General features: G+C 43.8%; 1 protein-coding gene across 3 annotated transcripts; it reads left to right on the plus strand.

Annotated features, from left to right (window-relative positions):
* Positions 1–1,561: 1,561 nt before the first annotated feature.
* mical1 (microtubule associated monooxygenase, calponin and LIM domain containing 1) lies at positions 1,562–20,931 on the plus strand. Of its 3 annotated transcripts, none has more exons than XM_041945384.1 (24): positions 1,562–1,708; positions 4,695–5,004; positions 5,918–6,125; positions 6,989–7,096; positions 7,199–7,294; positions 7,466–7,621; positions 8,294–8,394; positions 8,660–8,917; positions 9,683–9,798; positions 11,435–11,561; positions 12,211–12,289; positions 12,508–12,655; positions 12,810–13,000; positions 14,040–14,146; positions 14,392–14,448; positions 14,533–14,776; positions 15,120–15,187; positions 15,454–16,273; positions 16,387–16,505; positions 16,596–16,709; positions 17,537–17,630; positions 18,083–18,176; positions 18,479–18,552; positions 19,602–20,931. In XM_041945384.1, the coding sequence occupies exons 2-24, from the start codon at positions 4,747–4,749 to the stop codon at positions 19,793–19,795; spliced, it is 3,831 nt and encodes a 1,276-aa protein (XP_041801318.1). In that variant the 5' UTR covers positions 1,562–1,708; positions 4,695–4,746; the 3' UTR covers positions 19,796–20,931. The 3 variants fall into 3 exon arrangements, with proteins under 3 accessions (XP_041801318.1, XP_041801320.1, XP_041801319.1); XM_041945386.1 differs by lacking the exon at positions 1,562–1,708 and adding an exon at positions 1,920–1,998; XM_041945385.1 differs by lacking the exon at positions 1,562–1,708 and having other exon boundaries at positions 4,398–5,004.
* The last annotated feature ends 2,755 nt before the right edge of the window (positions 20,932–23,686 follow it).

The following is a 23,686-nucleotide window of genomic DNA, read 5'->3' on the forward strand; positions in this document are numbered from 1 at the left end:
AGACACTCTCCCCCCATGCTGAGTGTACGATGGGGTTCACAGCTCAAGAACATTTTTATCTTAAATCACTCCTCTAATTATACATAAATCACATGTATAAGAAGTAAGAAGTATTGATATTTTACTTGAGTTGAAGTAGCAGTACCACAAAGTACAGATGTATTATCAGCAAAATGTACTTCAACCATCAGAAGTAAAAGTACTCATAGAGGCCTGCGTCAGTGTTATATTAACATACATTATCATGTAAACTTTATTACTTCTGAATTAACATGTAAACAGCTTTAATGCTGCATCTGGTTCAAGTGGAGCTGCTATTTGAGCTACTTTGTATAGTTTAATCTGTATTATTTTTTAATACGGTGATATGTTTTATATGTAAAATCTCGATCTGCAGATTAACCAGTAAGTGTGTCTGTCACATAACTGTAGAGCAGTAAAAATAGAATATTTGAAAATGAAATGTACAAGTATAAAGTAGAAATATCCAAAACATCGTATTTAATCACCTCGCTACCTCATGACTTTTCCTCATTTTATTAGTTTCTCATTAACATGATTTTGAACTGATGACAATACAGAAAAATATACATTATAATGAGACCTCAGCTGTAAAAATGTATAAATACATAAATTTTCCTGTGGTTGCTGCAGACTGAGCAGCATTAACTCTACCAAACCACGGTTTTCTGTTATTGGAGGAAAACAGTTGTTTTAAAAGTTTTGCAGCTAAGAACTTCATCATTTAGTCTGGAAACATCATCCTGAGGTCTCTTAATCCAAACACTTACAGCAAATCCTCACATCTGAGAAGCTTGAAGCGCTGAATAGTGCTGTGATAATAACATGATGAATTCATTGCCAGTCATTGACAAATTAATAGATTCATTGTTTAAGATCAAATTATTATTATTAATGCTGTTGTTGTTGTTGTTGTTGTTGTTGTTGTTGTTGTTTGGGGTCTGTGTGAACCCCAAAGCCAATGTCAACAAACACAAGGTGTTAGCAGGTTGCTTTCTACCTTTGCTGTAACGAAGCCCACAGATGAAAAAAGGACTTTATTATTATTATTATTACATTTGAATAAGACATATCATTCACATTTATCAGTGAGTCATTGGTCACGAGGTTAGCCTTTTTTTCAAAACTTTCTTTATTTAAAACAAAGAGGTGCACAATAATAACATGTCATTCTTTAACAGTAAAACAGTGAAGAGCGACTCTGAACAAGCCAGAAGAGTCCGGAGTTCATTCACTGTGGGTCCTTTTACAGGTCAAATAAAAAACACTTCCATTAAAGTCGTACTATCCAACATCAGATACATCAGTCTGAACATCAGCGATTGTTTCTCTGTTTATAAAGTAGATTTGTCTGAGTGATAACGGTGAAAGTCTTTTTTTTTTCTACCTGAATAGTAAAACTCAGGTGTAGGCCGCGTCTATCTTTAGCTTAAATCTTTCCAGCACCGCTTTAATCAGGAGAGCCGGATCACCTTAACACCTGCCCACCGCGCCGTCACGTGCGCCGCCGCTCGCGCTTGCTGCGTCCGCAGCTTCGCCAGAAAGTCCCGGAAGAGACTCGACTCGTGCTGAGTGGCCGCTCGGCGCAGGTGAGCCCGCGCGCGCTCCTCACATGTAAACAAAAGCCAGCAGCGGAGCGTGCGAAGGCGGACGCGCGCGATGCGGTTCGACGGAGAGCCGCTTCCAGGTAATTAAAGAGCCGGACGGAGTTTGTGATGCGACGCTCGTCGCCTTTGACTCTCACCTGGAGGATCGTGCGTGTCGCCGCTTTGTTTTCTGACTTCTGTGATTCTCTCGCTTCATCTGGTCACTTTCAAAGTTTCGGGGGTGGGTTTTGTGTCCCGATGATGTGCTGCTGCCCTCTGCTGATGTTCACGTCTACTGTGCTTCACCTCCAGTGTGAGACGCACGAACGGAGGAGCTTGCTGGTGCCGTGTCGCTTGGTTTAAGGCCCTGTGGTCTCAGCTCTGGCAGCATGTGAGTGTTCTTTGAAATCTGGCCGCCTGCGCTTGGTAACATGTTGTGACTGCAGCCTGCTTTGGCACAGCGGATTCAGCTCAGTGCCACACCTTCCTCTCCATGTAGCAGCTTCCTATCAAGGTTGTGTTTAAATGCCTCTGTGCAAACTGTGGGTGTGGGTCAGAGCCAGATAAGTTCAGGAAAATCCGTCTTTTATTTCCTCTCCTCAGTCTATCCCTGTCATGTTTCCCCTCTGTTTGTGTCCGTGACCCTCTCCAAAAAAACCTGCCAGGCTGGAGATCAGTGTTTGATCCAACATCCTGACACACACAGCGTTGCCAGGCGCACTGCGCAGAGCTTACACATGTAATAAGGTGGGTCAATCCAATCCAATCCAATCCACTGGCCCCGAGGAAAATCAGGTCAATTCACCTTCAAATCCTGGTTATCTGTCCCATCTTGTCCTCAGGATTCCTGCCAGAGCACGTCTCTTCCTTAGAAATTGGTTTATACAAGTCAGATGATGATGACTCTGTGTGTGTGTACCTCTGCCACAGATGACACTTCACTCAGCATGACCATCCGCAAACTATATTTAGAGGTGTCACAAAGGGCGATTGTTTTTTTTTGTTTGTTTTTTTTTTAACCATGAGAAACTAGTTTGTGCTTTCGTGTTTTTTCTCTGGAGCTGCTGCGCATGTCTCAGGCCAGTTAAAACAGAAAATACAGCACACGGGATAAAGACAGCAGCCTCACTGGGAATTAGATAAAAGTTTCAAGATGATCCTCTGAGTTATTTTTAGTTTTGACAGGTTGTCTTGTCTTCACAGGCCGTTTTATTCTTGGTAGATGTTGTTTTTCCTGTAATGGTGAAGTGGTGATATTTACTGTTAGTACACTTGAATTGTGATGCAATCCCGATTAAACATCTCAGACCAAAGGTAACTGCGCACAGTTTGTGTCAGGAGGCCTGTTTGCTTGCCCCTGTAGTGTCCACCCTGCAGAAACAGGAGGTGGGAGTTTAATAATGTTCAGAAATCATGAGTTTGACATGCTTCTGGATGCTCATGAGAAATACTGGCTGCATCAAAGCTGGATTTTGTTCACCTGAGTTATTCTTTTGTGTTGAAGCCTCGGCGTCGGGTTGGTGGCACTCTGGTCTCCATAGTCGCCTCCACAATTGTTTGCCTTTGCATTTATTGCAGGGTTTATTGAGTGTTTTTGGATCACATGCGGCAGAGTGAAAGCCTCGCGACAAACAGGAAGACAGAGGTGGTTTTTAGCTTCTTTTGCTGCGTCAGACTGCAGACAACCGGCGATATGAACACGTGAGCGAGGAATGTTGTTCTTAGCAGCATTTTCCATCAGGTTCACACACAGGCACAGTTAAGCACACGCATTGCAATGGTCTGTGACTGTAATTATACACTCTGCATGTGAGGTGGAGGAAGGAGAGCTGTGAGGTTAATGTTACCGCTGGCAAGTGATGCATTGCATGTTCGTACAGGAAGTGCAGGCCGCAACTTGCTGCTGCTGCTGCTGTGTTGTAGATGTGCACCGTAGGAGCGCCGCTTGTATCGTATGTCTGTCATATTTACATAAAAGATTAACGTGTTGCCTGTGGTGCCACTAGTTTTTGAAAATAATCCACCTTAAGCAAATGTTGACGAATAGATCACGAGCTGGTCAATAAGCTGTTCGTCAGTTTTCACTTTACGAAACTCTGCTGCTCCAATTTGATAATTCCAAACTGACGAAATGAGTCTCTGAAGATTTTGTTTCGCGATTAGTCGACAGACATGACGTTAATCTGCAACTATGTTAGTTATCAATTCAGTGTTGCTTCCAGGGCCTTTCCTTCTCTTTCTATAGTAAATTGAGCATCTTTGGTCTGTTGGTCGGACAAAGCGAGACGTTTGAATGCCTGTTTTGTGATTTTCTGTTGAACAAACTATTAATCAGTTATTGGAGAAAATAGCAGATTAATCTGTGAAAATAATCTTCACATGCAAACCTGTTTGGTGTTTCACTACACTGAGCTGCTTATGATACTTATCAGTATTGTAAGACATTCTTATAAATATCAGGTGTTAATTTCAACACTATCCCACAGCCTAGTAATAATAATAATGCTGAGAATAATAATAATGACTTTATTTATATAAGTTATAAAGCACAAATAAAAAAGACAAGCTGCTAAAACATTTTACAACAATAGATACTAAAACTAAAAGTGAAACCAGGTTTAATCTTGTGTGGTTGAGATGATAAACGGCAGTTTTCTTAGTCTAGACCTGTGGAAAAAGTTCCATTCTCACGATGTGTTTTAGCCGTATGTTTCCAGTATGTTACATAGTGAAACTAAAGACAGGCGCACGTCCTGAGGCGGCGTGTGAGACTGACACATCAGCTGTGGGCGGGCTGTTTGCCGTAAAAACAGAAAAAATACAATGAGGAAGTCAGTGATGACTCAGCCGACCAGGTTGTAAAAGAGGTCCTCACGACTGAAACTCCTGGACTATAATTATGTGAGCATGAGGAGCAGACTTCCCCTAGCGTGGACGGGAGAGGACTTAAAGGGCTAGACCACCTTGATAATGCAAACAGCAAGGACTTTGCAGCCCTTTGATCGTTTACAGTAAACCCCTCCCCAAGGCACAGTTATTTCCAGGTAGGACGTTTTAAAACCACCATTATATCCTCCTCTTTCACAGTTAACCAACAAACCCAGTGAACGAAGGACCGGCTCAGCCCCCCTGCTCCACTATGGCGAGCCAGAACCCCGTCAACCCTTCACATGCTACATTTGACCTCTTCATCCAAGCCCAGACTTGTAAGGATGTGAAGCAGCACTTCGCCGAGCTCTGCAGGCAGCTAGACATCAATCCCAAGGATTTCATGACCTTCTACACCAAGTTAAAGGAAAGACTGAACTACTGGAAGGCCAAAGCTCTGTGGACAAAGCTGGACAAAAGAGCGTCTCACCCGGATTACCAGCAAGGAAAAGCCTGCACCAAAAGCAAGGTACTGGCAGCCGCTCATTCTCATCTTTTTCTGCACTTTAAAGGGATGTGAAAGGTCTTTCTGGCTTTTTCTAGCATACTGATCATAGTTCTTATTTCCATGGTGATCTGACAGACGCTACACTTGCTTTTAATTAAGTTTAATTTGATTCATATTTATGGTTTTGAGGCTTTTCTGAATTCTTAATTATTTGTAATTATCGTATTAGCACAAAAAGTTGTCAGGCCCTCACCACTCAAATATAATATCTGTTGTGACTTTAACTGAACCCAAATTATGGTAATTTATTTCAGTGGTGTAATAGAATCGAGTACTTTTACTCTGTACTAAAGGACAGTTTCGAGGTATTTCTACTTTACTTGAGTATTTCTATTTCGTGTCATTTTATACTTCTACTCCACTGCATCTCACAGCTAAATATTGAACTCCGCACATCTGTGTAACAGCTTTAGCTACTGGTTATTTTTACACTTCTTCATACACTTCCCGTCCACTGAAAACCACATATCTCCAGATGTGTTGATGTTGAATGTTTGTGATAAATGTTCCTTCATGGCTTGAGAAAATTCTCCTTCTTCAGCTAAATAAACTCTTTAAAAAGCCTCCTAGATTAGCTGGAAAATGCATCGTCACAAAGCGGAAAACTGAAAAGCTGCTTTTCTGAGCTCATGAAACTTTTTAGAGATATGTGGTTCTCACAGGACAGCCACACTGCAAACATTTGATGATCTTATAGAATATGATGCATCGCTGTAGATTAAACAGCCAAAATGCAACATCCACATGAATGCAGCAGGAACATTAATCCACAAACATCAGATATAATAGTGAAACACAGTGAGAACCTCGTGCTCTGATTAGCGTCGCATCATCCACGCTAGCTGCTCGTCTGATTCCTCCTCCTCTCCCGCAGTGTCTTGTGTTGGGTGCTGGGCCATGTGGGCTGAGAACGGCCATCGAACTGTCCCTGCTGGGGGCTCAGGTGGTGGTGTTGGAGAAGAGAGAGTCTTTCTCCAGGAACAATGTCCTCCACCTGTGGCCCTTCACCATTTATGACCTGCGAGGACTCGGAGCCAAGAAGTTCTACGGCAAATTCTGCACCGGGTCTCTGGATCACATCAGTGAGTGGCTAATGACTGTGCTTAGTGAACCAGGTCTGGGGTGGCCTGAAATTAGTAATCCGCTCGAACATTATTTCAATTTAAAGGGGTCTGATGAAGGGAAGGACGGTCATGTTTATGGTTTGAGAGCGTATGAAATGGATTGAATGACATTATTGCATGTACAGAGTCATTAAAGGACTCCACCTCTTTATGAAATCAGGTTTTTTGGGGCTTTTTTGCATCTTTGATTTCCATACTTTTTGAATCCTTAGGTTTTTTGATGGGGGCTAAAGTTTCTACCAACTAACTGTGATGCTCTTAAAGGAAAGCGTCACCGATTTTACACATAAAGTCTGTTTACGGGTTTAAAGGAGTAATGCTGCATACGAGAAGACAACTGTGCAAAGCTTTTCTGATAATTGACTCACGTGATGTCACGTGAGTCAGCGTCAGCTGGGGTTGAAGACTACAAGTTTGAAAATGAAAAGGATGTCGGGTTGTGGAGTTAGAAAGAAGTGAGCTACCAGACTTTTGTTGGCCCGCTCGAGTTGCATTGTGGGATATGTAGGCACCACGCTTAGACAAGCAGGACGATGCACGCAGTAAAAAAAAGATGATATCTCGGGTTCTGCTGCATCCATTTGAATCCTTTTTATCTACTCTTTTGGATTTGTGACAGATAAATCTTAGCATGTCCCTCAGAGCCTTAGATGATTATTCCTAGATCTTTGGGATTTATATATATTTGGGATCTTTGGCAATGATCATGATGGAAAACTTTGAAGGCAAAAAAACACATTCTTCAGTATTTTAAGCCAATTCTCAACAGCATTTTAATGTTTTTTGACTTAGTTATCTGAAATATACGTGTGTGTTTTCAGGCATCCGTCAGCTACAGCTGATTCTATTGAAAGTGTCGCTGCTCCTCGGGGTGGAGGTGCACACCGGAGTGGAGTTTCAAGGCTTGATTGAGCCAACAGGAGAAAATGGTATTTACATCCCAGCCAGCAATCGCTGGAGTGTTTATGAAGCAGTTCCTCTGAGGTCTGCTGAGGTTCAGGCCACTTTAAGGTTTGATGTGTTTCTGACAGGTTGGATGGCCAAGCTGCAGCCTGCGTCTCATCCCGCTGCAGCCTTCCAGTTCGATGTCTTCATCTCTGCTGGAGGAGGCAGGTTTGTCCCTGACGGTGAGACAAACAGCTCCTGAATCACGTCTGCTCCCACTGTTACAAAAGGGGGCACAGACATTTTGCAAGGCCTGCCTGTTACACAAAGCACAAACTTCCCTTGGCGGCCATATTCAATAAGCGCGTTCTCATCAGCCCGGTTTCCTCTTTTCTTCTCTCCCAAATTATCAGGCTTTAAGCACAAGGAGCTGAGAGGAAAGCTGGCTATCGGCATCACGGCCAACTTCATCAACAGACACACGGCTGCCGAGGCCCAAGTCGCGGAGATCAGCGGTGTGGCTCGCATCTACAACCAGAAGTTCTTCCAAGAGCTGCTCACTGAGACGGGTAGGAAGCCGTGTGAGCTGCACGGTCAGGTTCAGCTGGATGGAAGAGGATGTGTTGACTTACAGTGAAGCAGCCGTCCACTCGCTATCAGTAAACTGAGAATCAGTGGCTTCATATTCATTTATTTTGTACCACAGCGTGCACTAACTGAGAAGTCGGAGCCACCAAACCGGAACATTTCTAACTCCTTTTATTGTTCTGTTGTGCCTCGCTGAACACAACCCCGCAGGCATGAAACGAGCGTTCACACTCGCTGTCAGGTCGGGTTCAGTGTGAAGTGTGAAAAAAAAGCTGGAAGGTTTTTAATCTCTGTTCCAATCCTCAGCTAATTTCCTGTGACAGCGTTAACCATGATGAAATCCGCCCTTCCTCTCTGACCTACTCTGCTCTGACTTCACCCTCATTTTGGAGGAACCTTACAGGGATTGCGTGCATCACCTTTATCGCCTCTATCGTACCCAGTTGAACGACTTTTTAATTCCCTCTGACCTCCTTGTGCCTCCGTCTGCCCTCCCACTCTCCAGTAAAAGTGGCAGAAAAGCAAAATCAGACAGGCTAATGACATAATGAAATGGAAATTGTTCTGGTTGTCAGCCTCCCTGATTCTCCCACTCTCCTACGCTGCTCCCTCTCACCATGGCCACCATGCTCTCTCTCCATTTTCCATTCCAGGTATTGATTTGGAGAATATTGTCTACTACAAAGACGACACCCACTACTTTGTCATGACTGCCAAGAAGGAGAGCTTGCTGAAGAAGGGGGTCATTAAACAGGTGAGAACAACACATCCATTACCAGGAAGAAGTGTGATTCCTATTGGCACCAGCTGCGTCTCTGGCCGGTAAAGAAAAAGCACCAAACCAGATGGATGAAGCAGCGATGCAGGTGCTCCCGAAAAGATGAGCTGTCAATCATCTCCTTTTTCCCTGCAGACCCTGGCCGTTAGCTAATGCAGCAAACCGAGTATAAGACTTGTCACTCAGACTCAGAAAAGGTGCCGTGACTCATCAGATCGCACCTCTTGCTCTGTGTCTACAGGACTACAGTGATGCAGAGGAGCTGCTGGCTCCTGCGAACGTGGATCCCGAGGCTTTGCGCCTCTACGCTCATGATGCTGCCCACTTCTCCACAGGTGGCAAGATGCCCGACCTCCAGTTTGCTCAGAACCATGCGGGCCAGCCAGACGTGGCCATGTTCGACTTCACCTGCATGCAACGTGCTGAGAACGCCTCTCTGGTCAGGGAGAGGAGGGGCAAGAAGTTGTTGATGGGTCTTGTTGGAGATTGCCTGGTGGAGGTACGGGGTAGCATTTTTAGATTCTCCGAGTTCACGTTTTTAGCCACACAAGCAGGGGTAGTGAGATTGCTCAGTTGGTCCACCACTTTGGTCTATGGATGGAAGATGCATTCACGGCCCCCAGAGGATGAAACCATCTTTGCATGTGGCGCCACCTGCAGGTCAAAATAGATTGGCAGAAAATGTACAAATGAATCGATTCTGACAAATCATCTGGTAAAGATTTTAGCTTTATTGTTGCGTTCATAACTGCAAGACTTACGACATTCCCAGCTCCAGCCTTACCCTACTTAGTGCTAATTAGCAAATGTTAGCTTGCTAATATGCTAAAATAAAATGGTGAACATGGTAAACATGATATCTGTTTAATATCAACATGTTAGCATTGTCATTCTGAGTATGTTAGCATGCTAATATCAGCCTTTAGCTCAAAGCACAGCTGTGTGCAGGCTAACACAGCTGCTAGAATTCAGTATTTTGTATGATGTTATAGATTATATTAGCTAATCATCTGCATGTTCATTGTGAGTTTGTGTGCATTCAGATGTTTGCATTTATCTTAAAGCACCACTGCGTCTCTCACGTAGCAGCTTGCGTGACTGTGGACTCATAGTCTTGTTTACATTAAGATGCTAATCTCTTATGTAGAGTTTGAAAAGCTAATCACCTGTAATCTGATAATCACTCACTGTATGAAATGTGTCTGCTCATTAACTGCGAGATTGTGTTAATATTGTACGATGACTTGCTATGTGTTCCCTGCAGCCGTTCTGGCCTCTGGGTACGGGTATCGCCCGTGGGTTCCTAGCTGCTTTCGACACGGCGTGGATGGTGAGGAGCTGGGGCATGGGGGTCCCACATCTCAAGGTCCTGGCTGAGCGGTGAGCTGGCTTCATGAAACTGCTAAGCAGCACACAGTGCTGACAATCGCACTTCATCTCTTCATCTTAAGCCGTATCCTGCAAAACACCCTGGAGGTTATGATGAAACTGCTTCCTGTTTCTTCACTTCCTGCCATATTTCTCACCACCTGCACTAACTGTTAATTCAATGAAATGCATTTTTCAGAGAAAGTGTTTCCTTCAGTTGCTCAAACACACAGTGAAATCCAGCGGCAGCAAAAACAATATATAAATGAAATAGGAGAAATAGGGGAAATTGTCACTCACAGAGAACCCACAGTTATTGTAAAAGTAGTGTGACCAGACAAAAACTAGTTTTGTCTGGATATAAAGAAGTTATGACTTCAACACAGCAGTCACAGCATCAAACAGCCTTTTGATTGTGGAAATTGTAGTTTCAAGCATTAAGAGACTCAGAACAAAAAATCTGTGGTGGGTTATGATATGTTAAGATAATTAAGGACAACAAAGCTTGACACAAGTGAAAAACTCTAACATAAAAACTGCCTGGTGAGAAGATATAACTACCATAAAATGAGCATTTAATGCTTTGATTTAAGATATTTCATACTTTGATTTAACTTTTTGCAGTGCAGGTTCCGTATGGGCACATTATTTGGTCAAAGGAAAACTAAAATAATTATTTAAAAGTTTAAAAAATTAATTGATAGCCTTGAAAAACAAACTATAAAAACATATCTAGAGCCAGAAGGCATCAGTATGCCTGTGGATCTGCTCATGAGGAGCGTCTCCCATCCTGAGATAATTGTATGCTGGATAGTTGTTTTGATTGCATAGATGCAAAAATTATTTCGGCATGATTCCTTGATGTGACAAGAATAAAACAATGAGGCTTCTGGTGTTTGACACAAGTTTGACACGTTTTTCCTGTAAAATGTGCCAAATGTGAGATTTGGAAATTTTCAGGAAGAAACTTTAATGAAACTACAGTTGACAAGACGAAATAAAGTGTCAAGAACCTCTTAAATGCATGATGTGTCACATTTCTGCATTAATCTGTCCAAGACTAACCAGAAGACTAGACTTGTTAGGTTATATATTTTCTTAAGTTTGTTTCCAACAATGATCAAACCCAGAGAAATCTGTAGTTTTATTCAAGGTTAATTTTATTTGGTCGCCTCTGATGATACAACGAATGTGACTAAAGGTGAACTTTAATACATCCCCTCGTCCGCGATCATCTCTGCCTCAGTCACGTCAGCTTTTCTTTGGCAGTGTTGGTTGTTACACAGTGAAGACAACAACTCCCATGATCCCATGCATCTAACTTTTGTTTTCATTGTTCTGATTGAGAGACTCCTTGCAGCATAAAATCCATAGTATGCCTTTAACTATGCTTCCTCATCACAAAGTTCAAAATAAGAGGGTGCACCTGCAGATTACTTTATTACCAGATGATGCCCAAAATGTTTTGCAGGAATAATTTTGAAGACTTCTGTTTCTGTTCTTCGGCTGTGAAGTGAGAAACGCGTGTGTGAAACTCCCAGTTACATCATCGCTGCCAGTTTCCTTTCACGTTTCAGTGTTTCCGTGTGTTGACTGATTTGGGGCTGTGCTCGACTCTGAATGACTCTGTTTCTTCACAAACGTACAGAGAAAGTATCTACCAGGTCCTGTCCCAGACCACACCTGAAAACACCAGCAAGAACTACGCTGGCTACAGCATCAACCCCAAAACACGCTACACGAGAGTCAACCTGTCCTCCATCCAGACCAGCCAGGTCAGGACCGGCATCCTTTATTTACTCAACACAGATTTGAATCCGGGTCACTTCGTGCGTGAGATGCTGATTACAGTCTAGAAGACATGAAAGCGAGGCAGCGTTAACAAAATAGACTTCACATTCTGTTTCAATAGTCAGGAAATAAATATCAGCCTGAGTTTAATGTAAAACTGCTCTGTAGCTGCACTCTTTAAAGGACCAGTGTGTAGGATTTAGTGGCATCAAGAAGCAGACTGCAACCAAGTGATCTCCCCTCACCTCACCCTTTAAAAGCTGCTCTCTAGAACCACTGTTTGGTTTGTCCTTTATGGGCTACTGTAGCATCATGGCAGTCCACCATGTGGAAGCAGATATAAAGAGCTCAGTTTCAGTTTCTGTCAATAAATCCCCCTAAATCCTGCACACTGGACCCTAAGTATTACCTGTTCTATATATTTATTGTCAGTAAATCAGATAATTTTCTTAATTTCTGGGCTTAGACAATAACTTTGACTTCTACATAATGTATAATTGTTTTCAGGTCTTGTGTGATGGCTTACAGGAAATAACCAAAAATGTACTGATTGCAATATTTTCATATGATTTATAAAACCTGCTGTTAAGAGGATCTGACTTGACTGACTAATCTACCTGTCATTTCATTTAGGTGCAGCACCTCTATGATGTTGATAAATCCAATCTGTCGAGCAAGAAACTGAAGAACCGGTTGCCGCACATGCGTCAAGGTCAGCTTTTCTCCACTGTGCAGCCACTCAGCCGTGCATGGCGGTTATTCTTTCAGCTGATATTCAGCTGTGTTGAGTTAAGCAGGAAGCACCTCGTGGCTCGGTGGTATTGACACTTCACTCACACCATATTTACATATCAAAGCCAGACATTTGTTACGATTGTAAAACCACAACGAGGTTGAAGAGTCTGATGAACTGTCTGGTCATCCGCTCAGATTCGGTCAGCGGTTTTGAAGAGTTGTTGAAATGGTGCCAGAAACACACGGCGGCTTATGAGAATGTGGACGTGAAAGATTTCACCCAGTCCTGGAGGTCCGGACTGGCTCTGTGTGCTCTGATCCACCACTTCAAACCTCAGCTCATGTAAGTTGCTTTATTATCTCAGCATAGCTGACCCAGAAAGAAATTTGCCTTTAACCTTTCACCTATTAAAATCAGTTGCTAACCAAAGAGCAACCAAAAGCTAATTTAATGACGCCCTGTGTACAGTAATCCCTGCTCTCTAACTCCTCCACAGTGACATGTCCTCCCTGGATGAGTCCAGCACTGTTCATAACAACCAACTGGCTTTTAGCATCTTGGAGAAGGAGCTGGGCATCCCCCCTGTCATGTCTGCAAGTGATTTAGCCATTAGCGGCCAGATAGACAAGTTGTCCATGGTCCTCTACCTCACCCAGATCCAAAAGGCCTTCACCGTGCCAGCGAAAGGTAAATGTTTGGGTATTTTTTGCAAGGGTAAAAAGAATATCAAGCAAGGCCAAATTGAAAAGCCAAAAAAGCACTTTGCAATACACCACAGTTAATGTTTTCATTAATTATGTCATTTTTAATGATGTTTATGTTCCGATATTATTCTGAAGATAGCCGTTGGTGACAGCAGCCTCAATCTTACGTAACCCGGTTGCTTAGACACTGCACAGCATTAGCATCACCTTAAAAGGGTCAGGTGTCCTCCCACTGAAAAGTGTTTGCTGTTGAGGGGTGATCAAACGGCTGCTGTCTCTTTAAGAGCACGTTACCCAGAATTCATTTGGCTTAAGTGGCTAGTGCTGTGCTCAGAGCCAGCCTCTACTGGTCGAGCTGCTCTCCTGCTCTCAGCCAGCCCAGCAGCAGCAGACAGAGCGAACAGTCACGGTGTGGACCTGGCTGATCGGGGCTCTGATGGGACTTGCGCCTCTTGGAGGGGATCTACTATCCCCCCGCTGAAGCAGGATTTTCCGCCGTGCTGCGTGCAGCAGAGGTATTTTCACAGCCTTTGTAGCAGGAGGAGTTTGTGCAGCGTAAATGTGAACCCAGCGTTTGAAGGCAGTGAATGAATTGAAGTGGGTGTGATGTGCTCCCGTGGCTGTGATGCTGCGCTGCTCTGCCTGGGATCCGCTGACTGATGTGCAGGCAGGAGGGAGCTGTCATTCTCCGGTAACCTTATCTGAGTGATGAAAGAGTGGGAGTGGTAGTCAGAGCTGGAGCTGAAGACTTTTTATGTGGATTGACAAGTTGAATTCTGCTGCTGCTGCTGCTGTGACGCTACAGAAAATACAAGAGGGATTATTTAGATTTCTGACATTAAAAGGATATTACCTTGAAGATATTGAAAAAGGCAGTCAGAAGATTTTATGCAGCTGTATGCAAAGCTGCAAGTAGGCCAGCAGTGAGGTGTCTCCCGGCTTGCAGTGTAACAGTGAGACAAAGTGAATTCGCTGTGTGTCCCTCTGACATTTTTCTTTCTTTCATTTTGTGCTGGCTACAGAACCTGCAGGCTTCCTGCCATCGTCCAAGCCTCTGACTCTCTCCCAGACACAGTCAGCTATCTTTTTCCTGAACAAGCTGAAGCACAACTCCCTGCAAAGACGCAAGGTACGCCCACTGTGGCCGGGGCTCAGTGTTTACACAGCACACAGAAGTGTCTGATAAAGATATTTTCAAACACGCCGGCCCGTCGGCTGGAGGTCACGTCTGGGCCTTCGGTCTGCGTGACTCACATCTGCTTCGTCTCGTTGTGTCATGGGAAGCGGCTCGTAGTTGTTCATTGAAAGGGTTTGTTGGAATGTTCTCTGCATAATCAGGTCATGTGGCGGGCGGTTTGCTTGTTTTCTCTGCAGGAAAAGCTGGCGTCTGAGAAACGAGCGAGAGAGACGAGGATGGAAGATGAGGACAGCGTGAGTTGTGTTTATCTTATCAGCTCTGCTTCTTGGTCTTGCCTCGCTGACTTCAACTCATACGCTTACGACCTTTTCCCTCAGACGCTGGTGCCTCCCGTGTCCCCTGAGCTCAGTCCCACACCTGCACCTGCCCTGGAGCCTGAACCCGGTCCCGGTCCCGGCGTGCCGATGACCAACAGCGAGGAGTGTTACTTCTGCGGTCAGAGGGTCTACGTGCTGGAGCGCATCAGTGCCGAGGGCAAGTTCTTCCATCGGAGCTGCTTCACCTGCCATCAGTGTGGCATCACACTCAGACTGGGAGGATACACCTTCGACCAGAGCACAGGTGAGCACTTCCTGCTAAAATCCGCTCATGTCGTCCCTTTTTAGCAGCTTCTTCCTGATTCTGTGTTGTTGAGGATAAATCACTTGTGTTTCTGATTTCAACCTGTGGTATAACGTGTTCCCTCTAAGCCAGGATAAGCTGTAGCTTCAATAAGAGAAGCACCACTTAGTTATTTATTTATTTGAGTAATTAATAATTTGCACTGAGACCCTTTTAAAGGGGGTTCCACTTAGACTGAAAGGAGCTGAATGATTTAAGAGAACAGCAGGGTTTTTCCTCTTGAGCACGTCAACATTCGACTTTTCAACTCCTTTCATTGTTTTTATCTGTGATGTCCCCTCAGGGAGATTCTACTGTCAGCTGCACTCGGAGGAGCTGGAGCTGGCAAACGGGGCTGAACCGTCTTGTAAGGTGGGTCACTGAACAGAACAGATGTGAACCATTCTGCCGCTTGCTGCTCTAGACTCTGCGTTGAATCCTTGTGTTCGTAATGCTCGTGTTACACAATCTTCTGTTGCATGATACATCTTCCTTCTGGTGCCCGGTCTGATGTCGTCAGCCTGCAGGGCTGACTCGCTCGCTCGCTCGGAGAATGAGAATGTTTGTGTCAAAGCATGTGGACTAGAACATCAGAAACGTTTTTCCTTTTTTTGTTTCAATGCCATTTCTGTTTTCAGGATAGCGAAGGAAATCTGAAGGGGACAAATGAAGAGGACGGGCTCTCCAGCGACGATTACACACCGTCTCCATCAGACGAGGAGTACGAGCACACGCTGGACTGTGGTCCCTCGGCTCACACACAGTCACATAAACCTGAAGGGCAGGACCACCATTTACTTGAATCCCAAGAGGAATCCCAAGAGCCCCATACATCAAAAACTCCCACAGATGCTCCTTTGAAAGCTGAGGTAGCAGCACCCCCTGAGGAGGAGACTGAGGAGCTTCTACCTAAAGTGCCCTTTCCGGTCCCCAAGCCCCGTCGCCCTCGGCAGAGCCCCAGCCCTCAGTCCTCTCCTCCAACAGCAAAGCCTCGCACGCTCCACATTTTTAACCCCTCCACTCCAGAAAAACATTCATCTCCAGCCCCAAAAGAGATCCCCAAGGAGGCGCCAGACTCCCGTCCGAAGCAGTCGCTCCGGAAGCTTCAGCTGACCGATGAGGAGAAAACCCAGCTGGTGAATCTTCAGAGCTTCAGCGTGGACTCGGACTCAGAGACCCCCGGTGGATCCTCCTCCTGCTCCTCCTCCTCTGCAACTGCAGGAGGTCCAAGCCCTCCCAAACCAGAGGGACTGGATGGGCAAGAGGAGGAGGGCTACTGGAGCGGGAGCACCGCCAGTCACGTCCGGGAGAAGAGGAATCGACGCTGCTTCAGGAGGAAAGAGATGCCAAGCGGGCAGACCAGGGTGCGGTCCAAGTTCTCCCCCTGGAACCTCTCGTCCCCGAGGATCAGCAGGGACCCCCGGCTCAGCGTCCTCGTCAACCATCCGGGGATAGTGGGTAAGCTGAAGACTCATCTCCTCTTTGATGGAGGGCAATGGTTTTTGAGATCTTGGACAGTCTGGATTTATTCTTACACATGTCAAAACACCCTTCTTGCATTTTTACCACAGAAACAACATTCAGACATGTTCACAGCGCCTCAGAAGAGGGGGTCGACGGAGACGACGACGACGATGATGATGATGACGAGATGTTCGGACAAGACGATATTGATTTATTTGATGAGAAAGTAAGGACAGGAACAGAGCTGATGTTCTCCTTGTGCATGCTGCTACATTTTTAAAGAAGTGCACCTACAAAGCTAACACTTTGCCTCCAGTTCCAGACTGTGCCATCGGACCCTGTTGAGGCCGAGAAGCTGGAGCTGATGAAGATGAGGACGCTGGAGCGGCGTGCCAAGATGAGCGAATTACAGCGACTGCGCAAAGCCCAGGTCAGTGTTACAATACTCATCACTTATCTGTGTTTCATTGATCAGCAGCTCACGCAAAGAAGCAATGAACTTGATCTAATTGTAGCAGTTTGTTATACGTTTGACTCCTTAAGATTTCTTTCCTGGTTGATTTGGTGCCCCCTGTGGCCACTGCTGGTAACAGCAAGTGTGGTTTGAGCATTCTGAGGGCAGCAAACACAGCTCGTGCAGCTACTTTACAAGAAATGCAAGCGAAGAGCAACTGATGCATCTGTTTACAGTGCAAAGAAACAACTCAGGTTAAACTCAAGTCATGTCAGTCAATAATCTGCCTTCTTCCATCAGACCATGAGAAAACATGGTCTAATTTCCTGCTGCATGCTGTGTAAGTAGTTTTCCACAGCAGATGCCTGAGAAGGAGTTACCTTGCTGAAGGGCCGGATGTGTGTCTCATTACTGCCTGCGATACTTAAAATAATCACCATGTCTTGTTTTTCTTGCATTTCCTGCATCTTCACCCTTATTACACCACTTGAAGGCTTTTAATGTGAAGCAGCAGCGATGGGATGTGCATAGATGGCATCTGAGATACTTTATAGAGATACAGCTGTGGTCAATGAGACACAATTAAAAGGGTAGCACTGAATCACCCACATGCAGCATTTTCTATAAATCCCTCTTGCTTAGATCGGCAGTTTGAATCGTGTGTGGGAATGGCGGACCCTGCCACAAACAGTGACAACTACTATATATAGATAGATAGTATTTATTTTATCTATCTATCATAAACAGGGTTTGATTCTAACTTGAATGTTTTTGTCAACAAACTTTGTTTTTGTGGTTCACAGTCCATCCAGAGGAGACTGGAGGAGATCGAGGTGACCTTCAAGGAGTTGGAGGATAAGGGTGTCGTGCTGGAGCGAGTTCTGCGAGGAGAGGCTGGTGAGACTCCCCCGTTCGTTTTTAAATGAATAATAGTTATGTGTTTTATCATTAATGGTTCGTTTAAACTGATTTACACACAGATTTTATGGCCCCAAAATTAGTTTTTTGATGCTGGAGGAGGATGCTGCCTTTTGTAGTTGAACCCTCTCTCATCTGTTTACCAAGTGCAGTGGCTGCACATGGCAAATATGCTTTGTTAAAAGATAACACGTATGACTGTTGAAGGGTTTAAAATGTTAAACTGTGGATTTTATGAGTCACTTGAGTTCACAGGGAATCTGTAGATGCGCTCAGTCACATGCTTGTTGTCTCACACATGTAAATCTTGTTCCACAACACTAGATTTTCCATACGAACCTGTCTTCCTCTTCCTCTTTTTTTTTTATATGTAACTTTGCAAACACGCCGTCGCACGCAAATATCCGAACACTGTGTTTTTCCACTTCCAGGCAGCAGCGGCTCTCCTGACATGATCGAACAGTGGATCCAGCTGGTCCACGAGAAGAACGCGCTGGTATCTGAGGAGTCTGACCTCATGGTGGCGTAAGTGTGCACCTTCGCTGGCTCGCTCATAAATTCAGACAGCCCCGCGCAGTAAAGGCCTGTCTCGCCTGGCTGGAAACACAACGCTGCTTTTGTGCAGGACGGAAGTGACAGAGTAGCCGGAACGTCCGTGACTGCAGGCCTTTACCTCAAAACACTGTGGTTTCTGTTTTTTGTCACCATGGCAACAACCATGTCGTCGCTACAGTCGGACTGTGTTTGTCTTGTGTCCTCATTACGACCCGTAGCTGCAGCAGGATGTAATGAGGACGTGACTCAGCTGATGTTTGTTTTTCGCGCAGGTCTCGACAGCTGGAGCTGGAAGACAAGCAGAGCATGCTGGAGATGGAGCTCAGGAAATACATGGAGCTCACGGGTGGGTGCTTTGGTGTCTCACATGAGCACATTTGTTGTTGAAGGCTCTTGAACGGACCTTTTTGATTTTGCACCAGTTGGAAACAAGCAGCAGTTGTGATTAGCCGGCGACGCTGAGGCTATTATTACATGTTTCCTTCCTTCTCTTCCTCTGGTCCAGTTCAGTCCTGCAAACAGTCAGTGCGTTTTGTAAAGTATTAGCCCAAATATAAGACCATATGTATTTGTGGAAATCAAGTCTGAAAAAGTGGGGTTCATATTATATTCAAAGCATGACGGTAGAGAGCTCTCTGGCTCCTACAGATAGAGTTGCTCTATGGGTTGTTTTAATAGACAGGTACAGACTTTTGCCTGCCTTTAAACAATACTCACATGCCCATTTGCACATTATAATTCAATATCAGAGCTGAGGGATTGATCCACAGTCTTTGGTCTGTGCTAATATGAGGCTCAGCAGTCTGAGTGTCTCCACAGACTCTGTTTCCGTGCTGAACTGTAAAGGTGGAATTGTGCAGAAAGAGAGAATGTTGTTCTAAAAACACTTGATTTGATTAACTCGTATTAGCTTTGGCTGAACATTAAAGTGCATGTTTGCACAGAAAGAATTTTATCCCACGTTGTTTACAGTGAATTGGCTCGAAGAAGAGATCTCGTTGCAGTCAGCATGAACAGGAGGAACCAGTGTCTCTGGGAAACTTTCCCAACAGGATGAGTCTGAAGATTCTTCATATAACTCTGACAGAAAAGGCAGGGTTGTCTTACATTGAGGGAGATGCAGGCCAGAGCTGGCTTACAGGATGAAATTTAGACTTGCTATGTCTGTGTTCAATGCCAGTCTGTGCTGTATTAGGGGGTGAATTTCATTCTTAATTCAAACCTGCAACAACTGATTTTAAGCTGATTCATTTACACCTCTAGCAGCATGATCGTTCATTGGAGAGTGGTGCGAGTGAACCAAAGCAATAAAACGTTGCAGGCCGGGAAGATAAACACTGAGCTGAGCTGTCGGTTAAAACTGCTTTAAATGCTGCCCGTGTGTTCATCTGACAGACAAGACATCGGAGCAGCAGGCGGAGGAAGAGCGGGTCCTCCAGCAGATGATCGAGGTGGTGGACATGAGGGACTCCTTGGTGGCGTTTCTGGAGGAGAAGAGGCTGAAGGAGATGAGCGAGGAGCAAGAGGCCTTCTCCATCCGGGAGGCGAAGCGGCACTCGAAGGCGGGAGCTCAGGTTCACTGGGCGTAAAGCTTTCTCACGCACACACACACACGCGCACACACACACACACACACACACACACACACACACTGCGTGGCAGATGCTCACACACCTACTGTGTGTGAGACTTGCTGCTTTCAGACTTGGAACCTGAAACTGAACTTTCGAGAAGCCAAAGATGAGACAGAATCGTATCGGAGGGCGACCCACCGGGAGCGGCTCCTCTTTCTCCAGCTGGGATAAAGCGTTGCGGCTTGAGGGCCAGAGGCTGAGTGAATATTAGTCGCAACCCCCCCCCCCGAGAGGGAAACTTAAGCCTTGAGCTCTGAGGCGTCCAGCAGCTCTGAGGCTAGCCTGGCATGCACAGCAACAGATTGCACCTGAGAAAGGACCTCTAGTGTCTGCTGCACTGTTTACCGATCATCACCCAGCCGGGGGCTTGGCCTGGTTTGGTGTCAGAAGCATGCCACTTCGTGGTGGGGAGGCTGCAGCAGCTGGCGTTGGAGCCTTAGAGACAGATGTGGGTTGAGAACACGGGATCGATGCCGTTTTTGGAAATCCTTTGACGCTCATGTTGATTTTACTTGTGCTACTGTACACATGATACACATATTATAATTCTATGTTTTGGTATTTGTACACTGAATAAATTCTAGAAATATGACAGTGGAGAAGAAGCAAAGAGGGAGGTCAATATTAGAATTATTAAATTCCGTTATCCATGATTTCACTTTACTATCCAGCTTACTTTCATTAATGAATTCTATGGATTTTGTAGCACTTCCTGCTGTTCACCTTCCCTGATAGCACGTGGGGCAGTTAATCTCAGGGGTCGATGGTTCAGTCCTCTAGGATCAGAGTTGTGGTTTTCACTGATGGCCTTCAACTGTCGGCTGCTCTTTAAGTTGGGATGTATTATATGAACACAAGGGATTTGGGTGCGAATGAGAAACAGACTTAACGGTCCGGTTCATCTATTTATAAACGCCGTCATTTATCATTTGCAGGTGTTGCTATTCATGTGCTGGCAGAATAGCCAAAATCAAGACAAAGAGCAGTTTGTTGTTAGTGAAAAGGAGCCTTATATATTCATTGTTCCGCTGCCATTTTGTGCCGCCTGGACGGCACTTCACAGTATATCAAATAAAGATCATGCACTTTGATGTTTACGTTTCTCGCGTTTTTGATGATACATTAAGGTCTTCAGCGGTTTAAGTAATGCATGTCCAGCCTTTTCAGGTGCTTTGTTTGTTTCTGGGCATGTTGCCATAACCTTGGTCATACACGGAGCTGTAGTTATATAAAGGGTTCGCCTGCTATTCTAACTTGTAACCTCTAGAGTGCACACTTGTCTAGATTGTCAGTAATGTAATGCCACTATGACTGTAAACTCCTCAGCTCATCAGTATTCAGATACTCAAAAGTATTCACATTTTTTATGTAAAACTAAAAAGTAGCAGTGCTACAAGGTAAAAATACTCCACTACAAGTCCCTGCATGCAAAATGTTACTTAAGTAAAAGTACAGGTCAGCAAAATGTACTAAAAAAAGTAAAAGCACTCATTAATCAGAATTCCTCCATTCAGTCTTATATTGCTGTTAAAATATTGCATTATTGTTACTGATGCATTCATGTGTAAGCAGCATTTTAATGTTACAGCCAGTCCAGGTTCAGGAGGAGCTGATATGAACTATTTTACAAACTGTGTTTAAATTAATATTTAATGAGATGAATGCATGTTTTTTATACATGTCAGATAAATGTGGTGAAGTTAAATATTTCCATCTGAAATGCACTGAAGTATAAAGTAAATAAAACTGTTTCATTGGACAGCTGCAGCTGAATTTAACATTTTGAAAAATTTCAGGTTTGTGAGGCCCAGATTTAATTTATTTTTACTCTACTTGAGTTATTAGGACAGTAAATACTGCAATTATTAGATAGAACTTTCAAAAAGATAAAAGGTACAAGATGCTACTGGACTGTGTTTAGAAGAGACTCATATTTCTGTCCTTTATGAACAATTAAGTCCTTGTCTATGTTTCTAATAGCACATAATTAGATATTATTATATCTCAAATCACTTTATAGGCCATGTCCTTAAAATGTGGAATATATATTTAACCTGAGAAATAGTCTCATTTTCACCCTGTTGAATAAATGTGAATATTTATCCGACCTCATGACCTTCCGGAGGAACCTGTGCGGAGGACGAGCGCCGTCTCTGGACGTTCTGAAGTGAAGCCTAAAGGTGAATAATTATAGTCGATGATTAAAGCGGTGGGATCATAAATCATGTTTATCGTCAAACACACTTTTTTTTTGGAGCAGTGAAGTAAAGTAATTAAGCTTTATGTAACCTTGATTGTGTTCTGTTAGCACACACGGCTCACCAGTTTCATGCGAGCACGAACTTCACTTTAATCTCCGGTTACGTGAGCGATGAACACTTTAAGCTCTAGTTTGATTATCTTATGTAACTTTATACCCACATTAAAAAGCTAATTTCTGTTGTTGAATTAAAACCTGATTAACTTTTGATATTTTTTTAAAGGTCTGTGCTGCGTATAAACGTCTTCTGTGACCCTTCTTCATGTGGGAGCTGCTTCACTTTGACTCTGGAGACTGTGGTCACAGCTCAGGTTATATAAGGTGAGATCCCTGTTAGTGTAATCCCACTGAGGAGAATGGAGAGCTTTGTTTCGCATCACTTTAATGACATAATTGAAGCTGGAGTGTTGGATAATCCCGCTGACAGGCCTTAAAAAGTTCAAACAGATCCTGCTGTTTGTCTTGGAGGCCCGTTGGTGATGTAAGGTTGCATGAGTCTGGTGTCAGTGCTTCATCAGCCTCTACAGACACGACACTGAAGTAAAAGTATCACTACTACAGTGTGAATATACTCAACAAGTACTCATTATGCAGAAATGCCCCTTTTATTACATTATGGGATTATTATTACTGATGCATTAATGTGGAAGCTGCATTCTACTGTTGCTCAAAGTAAAGTAAATGTACTACTTTATGTTCTGTTTAGCTGTTTGATCAATATTTGAAACAAATTGATTTGCATTAAAGCAGGTTGGACTGTGCTGTATGTAACTGTATGTAAAATCTTAGCATCTTAAAAGCTAGTAGCTGACATAAATGGAGTAGAAGGTACAATATTACTGAAATGTGTAGCAGAGAATAGGAATACTCAAGTAAAGTACAAGTACCTCAACACTGTACTGGAGTGAATGTACTTCCCCTCTCTCAGTGAGGAGACTGAATGTAAAACCGTATGATGCTTAGAAGCCAGAGGATGTGATGTACTGTAACTGTGTCTCAATCATTTTGTATTTTATCATTTTATTTTTTAAACTAAATCTGACACCAGATCATATTTTCATACTGTTCGTATGAAATATGTCCCGGTAATATCTCTGGGTATATATTGTTATTATGGAATGCTGTAAATCAACGAGCTCGTCACCTTTATATTTTTTATATTGAATTTTTATCTAATTGTTGCATCAATGGGATGATGCACTTTGATTTATCAGGTGTCTAATTTGCTGTTTATTTGTGCTATTTATTGCGATCAAGATATAAAATCACACAAACACTCTCAGTTAAAATGTATAATTCTTATCCACTCTAATCTCTTACATTGGCCAGGGATTTAAAGTTTAAACCATGTGAGAGATCAGATCTGAAATGAAATCCACCAATAATCAAATATGTATTTAAAGAACAAGGTGTTCCAGTTTGTAGAGAATACAGCAGAGACTTTAGAGGACAACAGTCCATAATATCACAGAATTATGCATTTGTATAATTTATTCTATTTAGTCCTGTAGCCGTGTAGGATTTGATATGTTCTGACTTGCATGATTGTGCAGATGATTAAAACAAAGTGTGTGAGTGTCCTTCGG

The sequence above is a fragment of the Chelmon rostratus genome, chromosome 10 (assembly GCF_017976325.1).
Source record: "Chelmon rostratus isolate fCheRos1 chromosome 10, fCheRos1.pri, whole genome shotgun sequence".
Lineage (NCBI taxonomy): Eukaryota > Metazoa > Chordata > Actinopteri > Chaetodontiformes > Chaetodontidae > Chelmon > Chelmon rostratus.

Coding starts and splice junctions, on each gene's coding strand:
- mical1 (XM_041945384.1), top strand. CDS start 4,747: ATGGCGAGCCAGAACCCCGTCAACCCTTCACATGCTACATTTGACCTC. Junction 12,290..12,507: donor GTTGCCGCACATGCGTCAAG/GTCAGCTTTTCT, acceptor TCATCCGCTCAG/ATTCGGTCAGCGGTTTTGAA. Junction 12,656..12,809: donor CACTTCAAACCTCAGCTCAT/GTAAGTTGCTTT, acceptor ACTCCTCCACAG/TGACATGTCCTCCCTGGATG.